The sequence below is a fragment of the Bufo gargarizans genome, chromosome 1 (assembly GCF_014858855.1).
Source record: "Bufo gargarizans isolate SCDJY-AF-19 chromosome 1, ASM1485885v1, whole genome shotgun sequence".
Taxonomy (NCBI): domain Eukaryota; kingdom Metazoa; phylum Chordata; class Amphibia; order Anura; family Bufonidae; genus Bufo; species Bufo gargarizans.
In genome coordinates, this window is record NC_058080.1 from 546909659 (window position 1) to 546930907 (window position 21249).

At 40.3% G+C, this 21249-nt stretch overlaps 1 protein-coding gene across 2 annotated transcripts in view; it reads right to left on the reverse strand.

The window, feature by feature from the left end:
- Positions 1-21249, reverse strand: part of TXNRD2 (thioredoxin reductase 2) — a 137564-nt gene that overhangs the window by 98551 nt on the left and 17764 nt on the right. For both annotated transcript variants that reach the window (XM_044275570.1, XM_044275571.1), the window contains exons 3-8: positions 20903-20959; positions 20424-20568; positions 16477-16551; positions 14801-14879; positions 9680-9742; positions 6696-6766 (exon numbers count right to left, since the gene is read on the reverse strand). In XM_044275570.1, coding sequence (XP_044131505.1) covers positions 6696-6766; positions 9680-9742; positions 14801-14879; positions 16477-16551; positions 20424-20568; positions 20903-20959 — 490 coding nt within the window. The remainder of the gene's footprint in view (positions 1-6695; positions 6767-9679; positions 9743-14800; positions 14880-16476; positions 16552-20423; positions 20569-20902; positions 20960-21249) is intronic.

The following is a 21249-nucleotide window of genomic DNA, read 5'->3' on the forward strand; positions in this document are numbered from 1 at the left end:
AAGAGCTGTGCAGGCACAGAACTGCTGAACTGCTTACAATCTTTAGAACTACAGATGCATTTCTTTAGTACTTTATATTGTCTAGTTTTATTAAAATCTTGCTATAGTGGAAGATTTTACTATATTATGTTTAATTCTTTAGTTTACTGTGTAGCCTCCCTCTTTCCTCGTGCTGCAAAAACAGCTCTGACCCATTGAGGCCTAAACTCTAAAAGTGTCTTGTAGTATTTAATTCCAAGACATGAGCAGCAGATCGATTAAGACCTTTAAGTTACAAGGTGGGCCCCACAGATCAGACTTGTCTTTCCGGTATAGCCCACAGATGCTTGATCAGACTGAAATCTGAAGAATTTGGTGGTGAGGTCCAACACCTTGAACATTTGTCATGCTTCTCAATTCACTCCTGAAGAATCTTTACAGAGTGGAAACATTAAAGAATGTCAAAGCAGCATCCACATCCCAGCAGAACACTGCCTAAAGCATCACACCACCTCTGCTGGTTTGCAGTGTTCCCCTAATGCCATCTCAATGATCATGCACCCAGCTGAACAGAAAATGTGATTCCTCAGACAAGAGTCACCTTCTCCTGTTGTGCATTCTGACACCTTTTATCATAGCCAGCAGTAAATTGTATAGCTCCTCTGGGGAGTGTAGGCTAGCCTGTCTATTCTAGGGCTGAAACGATTACGGGAGGCAATCGAGTAACTCGACACAAAAAAATCCTCTATGCTAATTTTCAGCATCAAGGATTTGTTTGTACCATGTACCAAAAATGTTGTCAAGCCATCACAATTTGGCTCTTGTAAATATCACTTAAATTGCTTGGCCGTTTTCCTGCTTGCAAAACATCAACTTTAAAGGAAATGTGTCACCAAAAATCTTTTCTGCCAGTTAAAACCAGATAGTATCACATATTCTTTAAAAAAAAATAAAAAATTTGTGATTGCAGATTTTTTTAATTATATTTCCTGAACATAATTATGGGGGTGGCCATCTTGCCTGAGCTGTTCTTAACAGCAGCTAAAAAATATTGCCTTACTTCAGCCCGACGCTCCATAGACACAATGGATAGGAGGGGGCCACAATGACTTCTATGGTAGAGTCTTATAGGCATGCTCTGTGACCTGTACAGAGGTCATTGTACAAGGAAAGAATAGATAAGATTTGACCATCACCTACTGCGAATGGAGGATCCTGTCTTATCTATACACAGAGGTGATATAATTACTGGCAGGATTAGAATGACATAAGCAGGTAACTGTAGTAAAGTGTTCTGTACAGACCAAGAAATGGCGGCTGATATTATGCTTAGTGGCCAATGCGAAAACTGCAGGGTTTTATGGTTGTCTAGATATAGACATGGAAAATAAAAAATAATATCAAAAATTATTTAAAAATGTTAAACATAAAAATGTGATTAACAATAGGTGATTTTCTGACACTACATTCCCTTTAAGAACTGACTGGTGCCTAACATATACTATTTATTGACAGGTGTCATTGTCACCAGATTATAAGAGTTATTCATTCTCACCACTGTCAATGGTTTTAAAACAATGGCTGATTAACGGTGGAGAACACTTGCTGCACATGGTCCTAGTGCCTATGAACCACGTTAATATACATGTTGTTCTGGTCCTTTAAAATCCTAATTACCATAGACTTATGCATGTGGGTGAAGCGGTCTTTAGGGAAATGTTCAATTCACGAGAAAGGAAATTTGTGACTGGCTAGAACAGAAATGAGGCTGGTTCCTAGGCAAGGTGTAACTGGCTCCTGAAGTCTACCCCTGGACCACAGTAAGTCATGAAAACCGAATCTTCAGTTATATTACTGAATAAATATATTTCAATAAACCCATGTAAATCACTCTGACTCACAGTCTATGAAGGATACATTTCTGTACTCAATGACACATGGGACCTTCTGCAACCGGGCTCTGGAACCAATAGTGTGGACCATACGTCTCAAAAACAAAAATGCATGAAATCTGCCTTTGTGTGTTTAGCTGACTATCTGCAAAACTAGAGGTGGGCTAAAGGGAGTTCGTACAAAAATTAATCAGGACCACTGCTGATTCCATTGTCACAGAAGTATGACTTAGACTGTATATTCTACATTTCAGGATGCAGAATGTATTTATTACTGTTTCAAATAAATGGATTTGGTTTTATTTCTTGAGAAATCTGAATGCAGAGAAGTGCAATATTAGAGCTATTGGTCAGGAACACACACGCGTATCTATTTCCCAGATCAATGAGTCAAGTTTCCAACTCCATGCAAGCAGCCCTCGCTCCCAGTTGTTGAAATAGGGGCTGATAATGTACAGAAATGCTACAGTAGCCCCTCAAGGCTTATTTTGACTAAGGCTCTGGAATGCAACATGTAAACATTAGGCTCCTATATTACACTGTTACGACTTGCATTAACAGTATCTGGACAAAAGCAGCATTTTCACAGATATGTATTAGAAGGATATAGTTTTTTTAAGCAGCTTCCTCACATTAATCATGCCAGGAGAATTTCTGAGGACGTTGACACATTGTAAACACATAGAAAACCTAAGTGGAGGTTGTAGGACAAATGTCGCATTTTAAAGCTAGGGGAACAGCCAGAGGCTTCTGTCCTATGGTAAACAATTTACCACTGAGATGCAACAGGTACAGAATAGATTGATTACATGGAAACTTGGTAATGAGGGCAGAGCTATGAAAAGCTAACAAAAAAACTAAAACTATAAATCACACATCCATAAAATACCTGCAAACTATTCACATTATGCATCAAGTACTGCATAAACGTAACTACTCCACTTGACACACATACGAAAAATATAGCGAAAACTCCAATAGGCCTTTTAAAAAAATAAAAAATACTTCCTTTTTGCCTAAAATTATTATAAAAGATACAATCAATAGTGCTCTGCAACATTGGGCAACTTTCCGACCTATTAAGTACTTATGTCTATAATTCTATTTTTTTTTTTATATGTCTTAAATCATATTGTACTTTAAACCATTTGTCAATTTTCCTTCTGACACCAGACTTTAGGACTACAGGTAATGGAGAGACACATGCAATTCCACAGTACTGACTGTATCGGATACTCCCAAAAATCTAGATAGACTAATCACATTGGAAAAAAATGTTTAGAGGCAGAATATATTCTGTAACAACTACTATAATTTGTCTTATCACCACAGACACATGGGTAGAAACATTTTACAACAATTTATAAGAGATTTCACCACGTAAGATTTATTCAACTCTATAAAATGCCTTTAAAGAACTTTTCTACAGTTATGCCAATATGAAAGCTGGCTTTACGTAAAACCTAATTGCATGTGATAGCACCAACAAACTCACCAGAAGTACTGTGCAACCATATACATAACTGGCAATGATAAACCAGCATCAAGATCATTTTATTACCATGGTTGGGCAGTGAATGGATAGCAACTTAACATAGACACATGCTGCCCCCTTGTGGAGGAAAATAAATTATAGGGTTGATTTATGTATGGAGGGGACAGGTATTGCTGCTGTGTAAAAACTAATTGAGAAACAACATATACCGGTATTTTTAAAATGTTCACCATTTCATGAGGTCTCTAGTGTTAAAGGGATTCTGTCACCTCGTTTTAGGTTATAGAGATGCGGACATGCACAGCTAGCATGTCCGCAATATATCTGTCCTATAGGACAGTGTGCTTTTATTGTGTTCAAAAAATGATTTTATAGATATGTAAATATGTAGATATGTAAATGACCCTGGTAAGGTTCCCAAGGGGCTGTACGAACCTTCTTGGTGCCCAGCCACGCCCCCTGTGAAGGAGCGCAGCCCCGCTTGCGTCCTCCGAATCTCCTCCTTGTTCAGTTAGATCGCGGTAATCTCGCGATGCGCGAGCTAGCACGTGCGCAGTTCCTACCCTGAGGCTGATGCCAGCACAGGGAAGGAACACTATACCGTCACTGCGCATGCGCGAGCTCTCGCATCGCGAGATTACAGCAATCTAACTGTGAGCTAGGAGGAGATTCAGAGGACGCAGGCGGTGCTGGGCTCCTTCACAGGGGGCGTGGCTGTGCACCAAGAAGGTGAGTACAGCCCCTTGGGCTCCTTACAAAGCTCATTTACATATCTATCAAATCATTTTTTAAACACAATAAAAGAACACAGCCCTATAGGACCAGTAAATTGCGGACATGCTAGCGGCAATCTAGCCGTGCATGTCTGCATCTCTATAAGCTAAAACGAGGTGACAGAATCCCTTTAAAGAGCTTCTCCAGGATTTTATAAATAGGATTTCATAGAAGCGCTGCAGTAGCCAGCTCTATCCACTATCCAACCCCTATAATGCCCCCCAAAATGCCAGGGCACCACATACAGGTCATACTTGCCCTGCTCCCTGGCACCCGTGTCACTCATGATGCCAGCACAGTCGCCGCTGCATCACCCAAGCATCGCGGCTGACATTAGGGAGGCTAGTGTCACCCGCTAGTTTGATCCATGTAACGGGGAGATATAGCGGCAGCCGTGCGGGGATCAGGAGCAAGTATAACCTGTATGTGGTGCCTGGGCATTTTTAGCAGTGGTACCAAAACATCTGATCATACTTGCCTGTACCTAACCTAATAATCACTAACTGCATAGAGACAAATATTCTGAATAGTGACAAGTTAAGATATCACCGTAACTTCCTTAAAGAGGTCGTCCAGTTTCAGGAGGGACATTATAGGGGTTGAATAACCCCATTAAGTTCTGGCGCTGGTGCTACTGCAGAACAGCTGATTGGCAGTGGTGCTGGGAGTCAGACCCCGTCAATCTGACTCCCAGGGGTCCTAAGGGGTCGCAACTTTGTAAATTTTCTCATCATGTTACACTAAAAATTAATAGAAAACTGCTCTTCAACAAAAAAGGGATATTATTGCATTGGTAATTAGGAAAAAGAGGTAGGGATGCTCTGGAATTAGCAGAACTGTATGCAAATAAGGTGTTAAACTAAATAAAACATTAACATATGCAAATATATAAGTGATACTTGAAAGCCAGTCTTAGTAATGAAGCTAGCATGTGACAATGCACTGCAAAGAGGGGAGATCAGAGATCTCTGTTAGGCCGTTTACACTTCAGTTATGTGATCAGTTATTTTCATTAGTTATTGTCATCCACAACCAGTCAAAAACACAGAACAGGAGCACATTTTTCCTTTATACCGTGTGTGGAGGCTTCACTACTGGTTTTGGCTCACAACCACTGATGGAAATAACTGACCAAATAACTGAAGTGTGAACTCAGCCTCCCACCGAGGACAGAACTAGGCTTCAGCGAATCGGCCTTCAGCTCATAGATCCGAATTCGATTTGTTCAAATACTTCAATTTGAATGCCGTTTCCATACAGTTTGTATCGCCAGAAGTTGCGTGAGACTTTGGTGAATTACTACTATAGTTATATCTGCGTATTTAAAAACAATTTAAAATAGGAATCCGAAGTGGGCTTTGGTACCGAGGTACCAGCCAGTACCAAAGCTTCGGATTGCTATTTTAAATTGGTTTTAAATACGCAGATATAAATACTGCAGTAATTTATCGAAGTCTTACGCAACTTTGGCCGGTATGAACTTTGGCTCCACGGAGCCAATACATTTTAATTACATGCTGTACGGAAACAGCATTAAAATCAAAATATTTGAACAAATTGACTTCAGATCTAAGATCCAAAGGTTGATTCGTTCAAGCCTAGACAGAACATTTAATTGGCAGGAAAGTATATTGCATGTCAGCTTTCACATCACATACTAGCAGGTTAAATGGACTATAGATAAATGTGATATCATCTAACCTATATTTTTAAAAACATAAATTATATATGTGTATAACCAAACATATATACATAACGTACCAAAATATCTGATCATACTTGCCTGTACCTAACCTAATAATCACTAACTGCATAGACACATAAATATTCTGAATAGTGACAAGTTAAGATATCACCGAACCTTCCTTAAAGAGGTTGTCCAGTTTCAGGAGGAAACCGGACAACCCTCAGAAACCACCTGCAACAAAAAAACGGCAAGTAGTTACCTGAGAGATCCTGAGCCGCTACTCTGATGTCCCGTCAACAACATGTGACCACTGCAGTCAATCATAGGCCTTGTCAGGTGCACCGCTGAGGCCAGTGACTGATTGCAGGGATCACGTTGCGCAGGAGCTGGGTAAACTGAGCCCAGCCAGGAGAACTGGAGTGGTGGTTCAAGATCTGTCAGGTACGTACTTACCAGTTTTTTATTGCAGGTGGATCCTGAGAGTTGTCGAGTTTCCTTTCGAAAAATAAATGTCAAGCGAGGTGAGGCATATTGAACAAGTCACCTGCGATAATTTCCTGACAACCATGAATGTTTTTGACGTTATGATTAACAATAAGGGTAACTTATGCAAAATGGCCACTGAACACTGAGGCCTGCAGCAGTCACATGAATACACAGTGCATCATCGCTCCAGGAAAGTCTGGTGGGGACCATGAGCGCTGGAGTGAAGGAGGATTTAATAGTAATGGTTATTTATTTTATAACCATTTCTACAGAAGGGTTCAATTCTTAAACTCCTGGGCAATACATTTCATTTACATACCGTCAGTCAGATCAAACATATTACAAAAATCTCCCATAATAAGAAGAAAAAGTATTAACATACGTTTTCCCAGGTGATTTCTTCAGCCAAAAGAGATCATCACTTGTAATGCCATATTCCAATGCACCAGGAATCTGTTATATAAACAATATGGCAGTTTATATGATTACTACATATAAAAAAAATTCCAGCAAAATTGACCCTCTTAAAACATAACTTTTACTTGGTTCTAATTATAAAATAATGCCACAAATGTGGTTCACCAGTGAATATCTGTGAAACAAAATATATATAGTGATAAATACCTATACAGAGTTACCTACCACTGATATGGTTATAGAGGTTGGTGTACATAAGGCAGCATGGGGAGTATTAGAGCGTCTATCCTATCCCTGCGTTCACCCTCTATAGAACCTCAGCCCAGGGACGTCCCCTGATGGTGGAGACTCCCTGTCCTGGAACCTGGACTGACTGCCCTACGCACACCTTCCTCTCAATGACCCAAAAAGAATCCGGCAACCTGTATATAAGACGGATACAGCTAGTGTCACAGGTTAATTAGACCCATTTCCCCTATTTTCAGGTTCATCAGGGGGTGATTAAACAGTCATGGGTGAACCGTCTTAGTAAAAAATATTTATGATATATTGTGATACATTTATATTATAACATGATACAAATGGAGGATACGGAACCAGATAGCGCAAATACTGATAGGTGCAAGGGTTCAAACGGACCAATCAGACACATCCCACTTAGCCTCAGACACGGTCGTCATTATCAGAAGCCCATTAGGATAAGGACCAATGCACTGTCCAAAGCCTTCCTTGCGCTCTGGTGTCGTGCCGTTCCTCCAGATAGTCACCTGGAATTTTTTCATATTTGATGATCCTATTATAATTTATTCATCAATTCAGCTGGACGTTTATGATTACTACATATACAAGCAAATGAAAATCAATCTGGAGCTTCTAAATAGTATTCAAGGGAATCTGGCACCAGCGACTTCCCTATATAGCTGTTTGCATAGACACATAGCTGTGGGTCACCTGTTTAAAAATGCTATTCTTTTGTTGATCTGAAGCTCCATTCCTGAGTTAATATACAAATTAGGGCTTTGGTGCAATGAGGGCGTCACCATTGATCTTGTTGCAGCCAAGCTCTGCTCATTTCACATTAAAAGACAGGGCCAGGCAATGGCAAACAACTGAATAGAACATCCAGCCCATAAAAGAACATGTAATACAAACAATAGGACATGTTCTATTCTTTTTGCAGAATGGCCTTGCTGACATAAGGTATACAGATTATACAGAATGCATAAAGAGCGAATTCCTTTTTTTTTATGCGGGGGAAAAAAAAAAAAGGACATGGAAATGGAAAAAAATATAAGTTTGTGTACATGAGCCCTAAGGAGCAGCTGCATTACCAGACACAGTCTATGGACATGTGTGGTGCTGTTTCTGGATAAATGCTCTTTTCTAATAATTACCAAAGCATCTTAGCAGTTAGACAGAGGGAGAAGGCCCCATGGTCTGCCTTTTTAGTATTCCCAGGGGCAGACTTGGAACTTAAAGTGGCCCTAGAAAAAACAAAAAAAGTCGCCCCATGTTGTAGGCGGGTGCAAATTGACCGAAGGCCGCAAAGCACAAGCAGGTGGGGTCAACAATACCATAGCACAAAATACTGTCCTCCTAGAACCATATACCACAGTGCAGCCCAATATATTGCCCCAAAAGCTGTCCCTGTGTGGTGGCCATCAACAGGATGTCATTTTCTGTCCTCCTCCAGTTGTCTTTGACTAGGATATGGAGCAGGGGGCTTAGTAGGTGAGATACGACCATAGCAGTTGAACTCAGGAGGGCATGTTGGTCGCTGGCCAGGTACACGAGTACCCGATTCTCACAACTTTAATTACTTCTGAGAAAGCATTATGTACCTGGCCAGCGGCAGAGAGAAGGGTTTGGGTGGCCCCCTAGGCATCGGCCCACCTGTAAATTTCCCTATAAGGGCTATGGCCAATCCACCCATGAGTTTTTCTATTACATCCTGTCGGGAGAAAACAAGATAACAATAATAGGCATTATACACTGCACTAGTACTACCTAAGTATTACAGTATTACACATGTGATCACATAGTAAAAGTCCTCTAGTGGGACTAAAAAGAAAGTTTAATAAAATTCTATTAAATATTCAATAACTTCTATCCTAGTTAATGTAACCCTTTATGATGCCACAGTTGATAGCAAATAGGACACCAAAATGGTTTGGCAGAAAGAGGATTACTGTCACCCAATAGGTGCTCCCACAATACCAGCTAAAAAAAATCTCTAACTCTTAGGATTGTTGTACATTTTAGTAATCTAAGTGGAGGTTGGAACCTTTATACTAATATACTCACAACGTATATCAATAAAGAGGATTAGAAAGAAACCAGCTTCAATTGCAGTTTAAAGAATAACAGCTTTAATCGCCAAATAAGCAACGTTTCAACCAGTGGGTCTTTCTCAAGGCAATATCAATAAAGAGGTATTTCAGTTTCGGAATACTGATGGCCTATCATCAGGATAGGCAATCAATATAAGACAAGAGTTAAGACTCCCAGAACCCCAATATTCAGCTCTTTAGAGGGGCTCGTGTGAATGCTGCAGTCAGTTTACCTGATCGCACTTTACTTAGTAGCGGTAGTGCAGGGAAATGGCAGCTCTGTCCCATTCACTTAAAGGAGATGAAGACATCACTACCCTGCACCACCACTGCAGTCTAGACAAAGTGCAGGTAAACACTGAAGCGCTGCAGCCCCTTCATCTAGCTGATTAGCAGGAGAGCCGGGAATCTGTCTCCCACCAATCTGATATTAAGGCCTATGAGTATCATCAATATTGCGAAGCGGGAGTAAGTAATGACTCCATACTAATTTGCTGGCTCAGTTTTCCAGACAGCTTACTATATGCCAACAAAATGGGAACATTAGACAGTCATGCACCTAAATAGAAATACTGCAATGCACATTCAGATATCTTTGAAACACAGCAAGCTTTCTCACCTGTGTAGGATATTTCGGTCTTCCTCCTGTTGCCAGGACTATGTTGTTCGCAGTCACTACTGTCTGTCAGATAAAAAGACAAAGGTCTACAGCATAAAGAAATAGTTCAGTACATGGCACCTAACATTCAAATGTGTCTATTCCAGAAATTGTAAAGCTATAAAATCTGAAACATCAAAGATACATAGCTACTGCTTCATAAATAAAAAAATAAAAATAAATGATGACATATATTCTTAGGAAGTCACAGCCATTCAAAAAATGGTTACTATATTAACCCATACATGTAACCAGTGCAATATTCCTCAGGCAAACCCCCAGTATGTGAGCTGAAACATTGCACTGGTTACATGAATGGGTGATAAATTAACCGCATTTTCCTAATACATCTGGGGATGCTGCAAATTCTTTTAATTATTTCATTATGTTCCAGGAGCAAGACCTTGACCACTCCATCTCCATCGCAGTGCTGCTTTGCTTTATGTATGTGTATGTATCTATATGGAGCCAATTACGGCAAGTAGTGATTTAACCTTGTTTCTTGTGCTGGGTTACAACTGTGTTTACAGGACATTTTCCCTTCACTGGTCAGTCCATCAACTCTGCACCCTCCTCATGCTACGCCATAGCTGATAGACTAGGTGGAAGAATCACTGGAGGTGTACTAGACAGCTGCAGTCATAAGTTACCATACACCTAGGATACATTCCTAAAAATACTGTTCTTCACAATTCCTGACATTTAATCCTAGAACACATTCCCTCTGTTAGGATCACTACTATATTTCAAGAATGTGAAACGTCAGAATTATTTCAGCTTTTATTTCTTTCATCACGTTGGAAGTGGCTCAGTTAGTATTCAGTATCACTGTCTTTAACCCCTTCAGGATACCCGCCATACATGTACAGAGGATGTCCGCACTTTAACCCCTTACCCGACATCTGCTGTACATGTACAGTAGATGTCTGGTCTTTAACCCCTTCAAGACCAAGCCAGTTTTCACCATAAGGACCAAGCCACATTTTGCTAATCTGATATATTTCAATTTATATGGTAATAACTTGTCTTCTTGTGACATATTGTACTTCATGTTAGGTGTACATTTGAGTCAATATTTTTTACCTTTATTTATAAAAACAAACGCAAATTTACAGATTTAAAAAAAAATAAAAAAAATAATTTCTAAATTTGAATTTATCTGCTTCTAAGACGGATAGTGATACCTCATAAAATAGTTATTAAAGAGGACCTTTCACTACAATAACAAATCTAAACTAAGTATACAGACATGGAGAGCGGCACCCTGGGATCTCCCTGCACTTACTATTATCCCGGTATAGGCTCCGGTATCTTCAGATTTTCGGCTCAACTGGGAAGAGCCTGCTCTTGTAGAAAAAAAAAACTCAGGTTATGAGCTGAGCACTGCGATTGGCCAGCACTCCAGTCTGGGAGAAGAAGACGCCCAGTAGAACAAAAGCAGGCTCCTCCCAGTTGAGCCGAAAATCTGAAGATACCGGAGCCTATACCGGGAGAACGGAGCAGCGCCCAAGGATAATAGTAAGTGCAGGGAGATCCCTGGGCGCCGCTCTCCATGTCAGCATACTTAGTTTAGATGTTTTATTGTGATGAAAGGTCCTCTTTAACATTCCTCATATGTATACTTTATGTTGGCATCATTTTCTAAATGTCTATTTATTTTTTAGTACATTAGAAGGCTTTGAATTTTAGAAGCAATTTTGACATTTTTAAAGAAGATTTCCAAACCCACTTTTTAAAGGACTTCTGTAATCAGGAACATCATTATTAAACTGGCTACTAGAGAGATCGTAGCTACTAGAGAGAGATCGTTGATCCAGGGAGTTATTCTGATTGCCTGATTGGAGTTGGGAAGGAATTTTTATTCCCCTAAAGTGAGGAAAATTGGCTTCTACCTCACAGGGTTTTTTTGCCTTCCTCTGGATCAACTTGCAGGATGACAGGCCGAACTGGATGGACAAATGTCTTTTTTCGGCCTTATGTACTATGTTACTATGCTGACTTGTGCTAATGTCAACTGAAGCTACCAGTCTTCGTACTTTCTTTCTATGTGCCTCCATTTTTGTTAAAAATGAATTTTTATTTTATGCAAATGAGCCTCTAGGAGCAATGGGGGTATTGCCCCTACTCCTACAGGCTCAGTTCTCCCTCCTCTGGCTGCACCCTCATCATGTTGATTGACAGGACCAGCCATGACAACGTGAACAGTGTCTGACCCTGTCCATTAACATGATGAGGGCGTGGCCAGAGGAGGGAGAACTGAGCCTCTAGGAGTAGGGGGAAAAAAACCATTGCTCCTAGAGGTTTTTTTTCCAATTCCACCCCATTTTGATTTTTTTTTTTTACCAGCTTCATATGCAATATTAAATGGTTACATTAGAAAGTACAATTTGCTCTACAAAAAAAAAAAAATATATATATATATATATATATACATACATACATACATATATATATATATATATATACACATACACAGTCCTCATACGGCTATGCAAATGGAAAAATAAAAAAGTTATGGCTCTGGAAAGGCAGGGAGCGAAAAAAGCGGAAAATCGCTGCGTCAGGAAAAGGTTAAAGATGGTGCCCGCTCCACAGAGGTGCAGTCAATAGCTGACGAGGTTCTGCTGTTTCACACAGCAGACACCCTGGGCTAATGTTAGCGATCGGCGATGATGCTGATTGCAGATTTTTACCCCCTCAGATGCCATGGTCAATTGCGACGATCAGGGGAGCCACTGCTTCCTTGTAGTAGCCTGGCGCCTTAGTAAGGTTCCAGGCTACTGCAGCAATAGGGCAAAGTCAACTTGGTGCATATAAACTTCTGAGCCCCAGGGAACGTGATGAAAGAAATAAAAGCTTAAATAATTTTAATAACTCCAAAGACATGACAAGACATGAGTGATGATAATGCCTGTAAAGCGCTGCAGAATATGTCAGTGAGTAAAATAATAAATTTATCGTCTCCAGCATTATTCTGAAATTTGACATTCTTGAAATATAGAAGTGATCCTAACTGACCTAAGAGAGGGAATGTGTGCTAGGATTAAATGTCAGGAATTGTGAAAAAAATAGTTTTAATGAATGCGGCTAAAGTGTATGGCACATTATGACTTCAACTGTATGACTCACCAACACCTGGCCAGTGACACACCACTCTCAGCCCTTCCTGCTCTTTTGATCAGTCTTCTAGTTTTCAAAACTCTCCTTGCGTGATATAGAGCACAACAAGGTAAGAAATTGCATGCACTGTCTATAACAGGGGAGCATAATTGTTTCTAGCTTGAGGGTCCTGTGTCAAAATCACAGAAAATAATGCACACAAGAGATGCAAACATTATATACATGCTAAAATCTGAGACTCTCAACCAATATATTTTGATCAAAACGCATCTCTGCTTGTCTACCTGCGTCAATCCCACAGGCGACCTTGATTAGGTGGTACATAGGGATGAGCGAATCGACTTCGGATGGAACAAGAGCTCCGTACAGTATTAGAATGTATTGGCTCCGATGAGCCGAAGTTATTGCTTCGCAAAGTCTCACTAGACTTCACAAAATAACTTCATAAATTAATTTGTACTGCAAAAAAACATTTCCTAACCTCAGGTTCGGTTCCAAATGAAACATCCAAAGTCGATTCGCTCATCCCTAGTGGTCCATATATACATTACCCTTACGAGGGTTGTTTTTTGCAGAACAAGTTGTACTTTCCCAGGGCACGATTTAATATTGCATATGATGTAATGGGGAGCTTGAAAAAAATTCTAAATGGTGTGGAATTGGAAAATATACGCAATTCAGCCCCATAAGGTTTCTATTTTACGGCATTCTATATGCGCCAAAATTGACCTGTTACCATTATTACGATTACAATACCATACAGTTATTCTTGAGTTTTTAAACTGAAAAAAAAAAAAAAAAAGGTTTCTTTTCATTGCCATATTCTGACCCCTATAACTTTTTTTGTAGTTACTGTATCTGTGCTGTATGAGGACTCCTTTTTTACGGGGTGATCTGTACTTTTCAGTGATACCATTTTGAAGTGTGCGACTTTTTGATCACTTTTTATAAAATTTTTGTGGGAAGGTAAAGTGACTAAAAATGACGAATCCGCCATTTTGACAGTTTTTCCGTTTCCAGTAATAGTATGGGCATTTTCACACGCAGCGATGTCCATGATGTTTCTTTTTTTATTGGTGATGTATTTTTATTTTGGTGCAAGGTGAGTGATTTAAACTTTTATATTTTTTTTTACTTTTTTTTTAAGTCACTGATTGCCAATTGTATTCTGTGATGGATATATATGCATCACCTAACACACCATTCACTGTATTCCAATACAGTGCTGCTACCTACTGGCCTGTATTGGAATATTCCAGTGATGGGTATCGGAGCCTGCTTGAGGCTCCAAGCCATCACCGGAGTACTACAGCTTACCCGATCTCAGCCGGGGAATGCTCCCGCTTATAAAGCTGATAACACACATTTGCTGCACGGCGGGTGCAATCTTTAAAGAGGTCACGAAGGGGTTAATAAAAGTTAACACAATAACCTAACAAAGTATATTACAAAAATACTTCTAATGACTTTCCCTGTACATAAAAAATACATTTACATTTTAAGGGATTTCTTCTGGCTGAAGATATTGATTACCTATCCTCAGGGTAGGTCATCAATATCCAGATCTGATCATCAGCTGTGTGATAAGGCCATTGAGCTCATGCGAGTGCTGCGCCCTCTTGAATGTTTACCATCACACGGCCTCCCTTGTAGAAGCTGTGCAGAGTAATTACTGCTTCTTTTCCCATGCAAGTAAACATTGAAGTGCATCCCCTTCAAACAACTGATGGGCCCCCCCACCGATCTGATAACCTATCCTGAAGATAGGTAATCAATATCTGCTGCCCACACAACACCTTTAAGTTGCTTAAAACGGAACTCCCTCCTAGTTTCAGCCCGATGCTTAGGGGCCACACAAAATGGCATCACAGGCATTTTGAACCCCTGGTCTATACAGAGCTTTATGCAGACTAGTATTAAGTATTAATCTGAGTAAAGTTAATTGTTTTTAGTGAAACAAACCTCCTTTCCATTGTTTTCTACTGCATGCACAGTGTGCTCATCAACAAGACTGGCCCTCAAGTTAAAGTAGTTCACTTTCCTGTTAAGAAAAAAGCGTACAAATAGATGAAAAATTTTAAGTGACATACTACAAAGAACTAGAACATAGTACTACCTACCAGTCAAAGCACAAAGCCACTTACAGAGAATCTAACAAAGATGAAACAATAACATCAGGGCAGACACACAGCTTTCAGCAATTTAAAGGGGTTGTCTAATCTCAATGTTATTAAGGCAAGATGAAACGGCCTGACCAACAGCCGGCTGGGAAACAACGTAGCGCACATTGTATCGGTAGTTCACATGGCGGTGCATTGGAGCTACGAAACAGCATAGAACAGCAAGCTATGCTGTTTCCCTAACTCGGAAACATTTTTGCAAGAGTTAAATGTAAGGAAAGACAGCCCTATAAATGTGGTAGTCTCCAATGCAGTCTGCAGTGTTGGGCTACATTCATACGACTGTATTTGTTTTGCGGTCCACAAAACACTGATCCGCAAAAAATACGGATGACGTCCTTTTGGCAACCGTATTGCATCCATTTTTTTGTGGATCCATTGTAACAATGCCTATCCTTGTCCGCAAAATTGACAAGAATAGGACAATGCTCTATATTTCCTTGCAGGGCTAAGGAACGGACATACGGATGCGGATAGCACACGGTATGTTGTCCGCATTTTTGGCAGACCCATTGAAATGAATGGTCCTCATCCAATCTGCAAAAAAAAGGAACGAACAGGGAAACAAAATACATTCGTGTGCATGTAGCCTTATTCAATGGTTACATGCCCCTCCATCAGAGACTATGCTGGGACCAAAGTGCAGTAATGAGAGGAGAGCAGCTATAATAAAACAGGGGTGGCACTGCTCAGTAGGGGTTACTGGGGCTGAAGCTGTAAAATATATACCAGAAGCAGAGTTTTGTGAAAAGGTTTCCTTTTCAAAAAATAAAGAAAAATTATTATATATTATTATTATTATTATTAATATATATTTATATACACACACACACACACACAATAACTAAGAGTGCTATTAAATATGCGGCCGAGCCATGATTTACCGCTAACTGCCAGGCTGCACCTGTACTTGTCATAGTTTCAAGTTGCAACTACAGGTACAGCCTGTCGATTAGTAATCTGGCTGCGGTACCTGTGGCTTGGCAACAAATGTGAATAGCACCCTAACAGGATGACGGGACTAGGGCAATGTTATTTTAACACCATTCTGCCCATATTGGAAAAAAATATATATATATTTTTAAAAGCCCTACAAATAGAATACATACGGTTCCTTTCAAACAGACTATTTTGACGTCTGAGGGGAAAAAACATGGAAACATAAGAAAAGCTGTGCTAGCTGTAGAAGAAGCAGCTGCAGCAGGGCTTTGTGAGTGTGGCACCAGCTCAGACGCTGAATAGGGCATTTGGATCCCAGTTACTACATGGTAAAGGTAAACTGTGTACATTTATATTTCTTTAAGTAACTAACATGTGCTACTAAAGTATAACTCATGATTGTTGGGAAACACATATGAGGGTATTATACAGATGATGTCCTCAACTCACTCCAGAACTGCAAAAATAAAAATAAATAAATCCCTCAAAGAGATTTGTAGAAAGGAAGGGGTCACTTACTTGTCCTGCAACTGTACTCGGTGGCCCCAATTCAGTGATTTCACATAATTTTGAACAGACTGTGCCATTTTACTCCTAGATTCAAATAAAAGAAAAACCTTATTCAAACTAGCACATATAGAGTGATATTTATTAGTTCTGGGGTAAAAAGTCACAAAGTTTGGTGCACACCATAATAGCACTAAAACTCCATGCTCCCGTGCTGCGGACCACAAATAGCCGTATGCACTCCGTGCTGTGGATGCGGAGCCATTTACTTGAACAGGTCCATAATCCACAAGATACAGCAAAAGATAGGACATCTATTGCAGTGTGGAGGTATGGACCTGAAAGCCCACAGAAGCGCTTTGTGGCTCCATGCCTCTACACCACAAAAGATTATGCATGTCCTATTTTTACGGATCGTGGACTCTGCACCAACAACACGGAGTGCACATGGCCAGTGCCTGTAAAATGCGGACCTGCAATTTGTGGACCGCAATACCGATACAGAGCCCTTACGTTCATAGGCATGAGCCCTAAGACTTGCATTTCACGGATACTAGCATGCAATGCAAGAAATTTACAGTGCATTTGGAAAAGCTTCATACTCTCCACTTTTTTCAAATTTTATGTTGCAGCCTTGTTCAAGGGGCACATTTATTAAGACTAGCGTTTTAGACGCCGATCTTAATAAAGGGCCATAGCTGGCTGGTGCAGGCTTCTCCATAACTTCGGCGCATCCAACGCCAGTCTAAATGTATGACAGCTTCCTAGCTGTCTTACATTTAGACCATTTTCTACACCTAAAAAAGGCGTAGAAAATGATGAATGAGGCGGGCCTTCCGGCCCTTCCACGCCTACAATTTTATATCTGGCGTGATCAGGGAGAAGTCGGAGATAGCAGCGCAGCTAGCAATTGCGCAGCCATCTGCACCTGAAATACGCCTAATTTAGGCGTATTTCTGATTAATAAACACGTTTTTTCCTCATCAGTCTGCACTATTTGGTTGAAGTACCTGTGGCAGCGATTACAGCCTCCAGTCTTCTTGAGGGTGATGCCATAAGGTTTGCACACCTGGATTTGGGGATATTATGCCATTCTTCTCTACAGAACATTTCAAGTCAGTTTGGATGTGGACCATCGGTGAACATCCATTTTCAGGTCTCTGCAGAGATGTTCAATTGGGTTCAAGTCAGGGCTCTGGCTGGGCCACTCAAGAACAATAACAGAGCTGTCCCTAAGCAACTTCTGTGTTGTCTTGGACATGTGCCTAGGGTCACTGTCTTGTTGGAAAGTAAACCTTTGGCTCAGTCTGAGGTCCAGAGCACTGTGCATCAGGTTTTCATTAAGAATATGTCTGTACTTTGCTCCATTCAGCTTTCCCTCAACTCTGATCAGCCTCCCTGTCCCAGCAGCTTTTTTGCAAACTTTAATGTGTCTTTTACTGAGGAGAAGTTTCTTTCTGGCCACTCTGCCACAAAGCTCAGATTGGTGGAGTGCTGCAGTGAGGGTTGACCTTCTGGAAGTTTCTCCATCTGCACACAGGATCCTTGGAGCTAAGCCAGAGAGACCATTGGGTTCTTGGTCACTCCTGATTATTTAGTTCAGAGGGATGGACAGCTCTAGGAAGAGTCCTGGTTGTTCCAAACTTCTTCCATTTAAAAATCATGGAGGCCACTGTGCTACTGGGAAGTTTGAGCGCAGCAGAAATATTTTTTAGGAACCTTCTCCAGATCTGTGCCTCCACACAATCCTATCTCTGAGCTCTACAGGCAGCTCTTTTCTCCTCATGGCTTGGTTTTTGCTCTTATATGCACTGTCAGCTGTGAGACCTTATATAGACGGGCGTGTCTTTCATGTTCCTAATCATGTCCAATCAACTGAATTTACCACAGGTGTACTCCAATCAAGCTGTAGAAATAATAAAGATCATCAAGAGAAATGGGATGTCCCCAACGCCAAACCTTAAGTGTATAGCGAAGAGTCTGAATACTTGTCTAGACCGAATTTAGTTTTTCCTTTTTAATAAATTTACAACTATTTCTAAAATTCTGTTTTCACTTTCTTATTATGGAGTATTCAGTGCAGATTTATGAGGGAAAACTAAATTTTTGGTTTTTATGCTTCAACATAACAAAATGTAGAAAAAGTGAAAGGTTCTGAACACTTTCCGAATGCACTGTATTAAGAGACATATACCCCTTAATAAATCTGGCAAATCTTGTACCATCCTTGTTCCACAAATTGAAATCTACACCTACTATCTGTCAGTCCCTGTCCTTCCCACTCAATCCCACCCAAGTTCTATAAACACTGACCCACAATTCTTTCTACTTCGGAAAACTGGTGAAAAGCTTGAAAATGTTAACACAAATATGGAGCACGTCAAAATTTGCTAATAAATGGCTTGATAACCCCCCCTCCCCCCCCCCCCACACCTCCATATCATGGTTTAAGACTGGCATATAAAAAATCTCCCCAATACTATATCGTACAATTACAAAGTCTAAATTTCATGCAGCAATAGTGTCCTGTACAGTTCATACCACAAGAGGGCGCTGTTACACAGGATTTCATGTCACACATCTACAGCAATGTTCTAATCTCACTTCCACGTTTCTTTTTTTTTATATTCGTTTTATAGAATACACAAAGCAAACAATAATGACAGTCTCAGTACAAAATCCAGCATTAATTGTACAATATTGTTATCTTGTAGAGGTGTACATATGACTTGTGCATTATAATACTAAATAAAATAGACTAAATAATAAAATAACAGTTGACAATAAACTTCTGTGCTGTATCGCTACTTTGCCTCTTTACACTTAGCCAAAGGTTCTTCCACCCCAGAACAAATAGAAACATATGACCATTGCATATTTATCCCAACTTATTTATTTCAGTACATTCTGTTCCCCTCTACACCACAAAATCACTGCTGTTCGCCTTGTTCTGTCCTTAAGGCCTCAGACAATCTATGTGCGGAGTAAGCAGTACTCGGGGAAGTGCACCAAGTCCCCCATACCTTTTGAAATTTAGATATACACCCTCTATTCTTGAATACAATATTTTCATATGGTATAATGGCGTTGACAAGCTGTTTCCATTGTGTTAAGGTGGGCGGTCTATCACCCATCCACCTCATGGCGATCGCCTTCCGCGCCAAGAACAATACTTCCCTGAGGAATATCCTAGTATGATGTGAGTATATATTCTCATCCATTATCCCAAAGAGACAGATCTTCGGGTGCAATAGTACTACATATCCCAATAAATCCTTGAGTAGTTGAACTGCCCTTTCCCAGAACGTTTGCACATAAGAGCATTCCCATATAAGGTGCCAAAAGTCAGCATCTGTAGCCGCGCACCTATGACACTCAGAGTGGGTAAGTCTGCCCATTCTGTTTAGCCTCAGCGGGGTCAAGTAGCTCTGGTGTATTATGCTAACTTGAATAAACTTATTATTCCCGGCAGGTGACACTAATGTGGGGGATTCTAGAATGTCTGCCTCCTCTTCGCTAGTTAAATCTGGAATTCTATCCTTCCATTTACTGAGTGCTTGTATTGGGGTGCCCTTCAGCTTAACATCTAACAAGTGGGTATACAATGTTGAAATGAAACCCCGCGGTCCCTGTAAACGAATAACTCCAATCATTGGGAAATTGGACAGTGAGATTGGGGTATCCCTATAATGAGTTTGCAAGGCGTGCCTCACGCTTCCACGTTTCTTACCAATGAGAGATTCTGGCAAAGCTCCAAACTGGAAGGTGAAATGAGGTCACTTTTGAAAAGGGCACATTCAGAACATGTGTTTATTTAACAGCAAAGCAGGTGTAAAAGTCCATTATTTGCACTGCTTTTGAACTATGCAGCTGTTACACTTACTATTTCTTTTAAATCATATTGCAAATGATAAGGTTTGAAGATGATCATTACAGTGTTAAGATAAAACAAATATTACCAGTCATGTTGTGCTGGATGCGGCATATGCCAGCCGTAATGGGGGGCATCTTTCAAGGCACCTCCTAACAGTGCTGCATGATGCATCAGCTTTTTCGGAATGCAGCCAACATTCACACATGTCCCTCCAATACCCCATTTGGTTCCTTGAGGTAGGGTAAAATAAAAAATAATTACATATCAATATCTTATCAGCATACATCCCATCAACATAAATAAACCTCCCCAATTAAAGGAATGTGAAAATATTGCTAAAAACCTCACAAGGAAATATACAATGAAAACTGTACAAAAACACTGTAAAAAAAAAAAAAAAAAAACATCAGATTTCCCAATTTTTACTCGCAGGCTGTCATAGTTCTAGTTTGTTAAGGATTCCACAATAAAATATGTCACGTTAGAGCAGGCATCCTCAAACTGCAGCCCTCCAGCTGTTGTAAAACTACAACTCCCACAAGACAATTTACCAGCTGACCATACCTTGGGGTGATGGGTCTACGTAATCAAATACTGCAACTCTCCTTCCACATTGGGCAGCTGAGAATAAAAATAATGGATCGTCAGAGCAACAAAAATACAAGCAATCTTCTGAATGTTTCTATTCACTGACAAAAAAACGCACACATTAAAGGGAACCTGTCCATACTAACGGCAGAACAAAGTAGAGACAGGCGAGTAGATTTAAGCGTTCTGTCAATTAAAAGGTAAATGTAAGTGGTTGCCGAGAACCAACATCACAATCATTGCAGACTGGGCCTGGAAAAGAGTCATGGCCACCTGAGAAGAGTCCTGGTTATTCATGAATTCCTGCTCTCCTGCCCACCTGC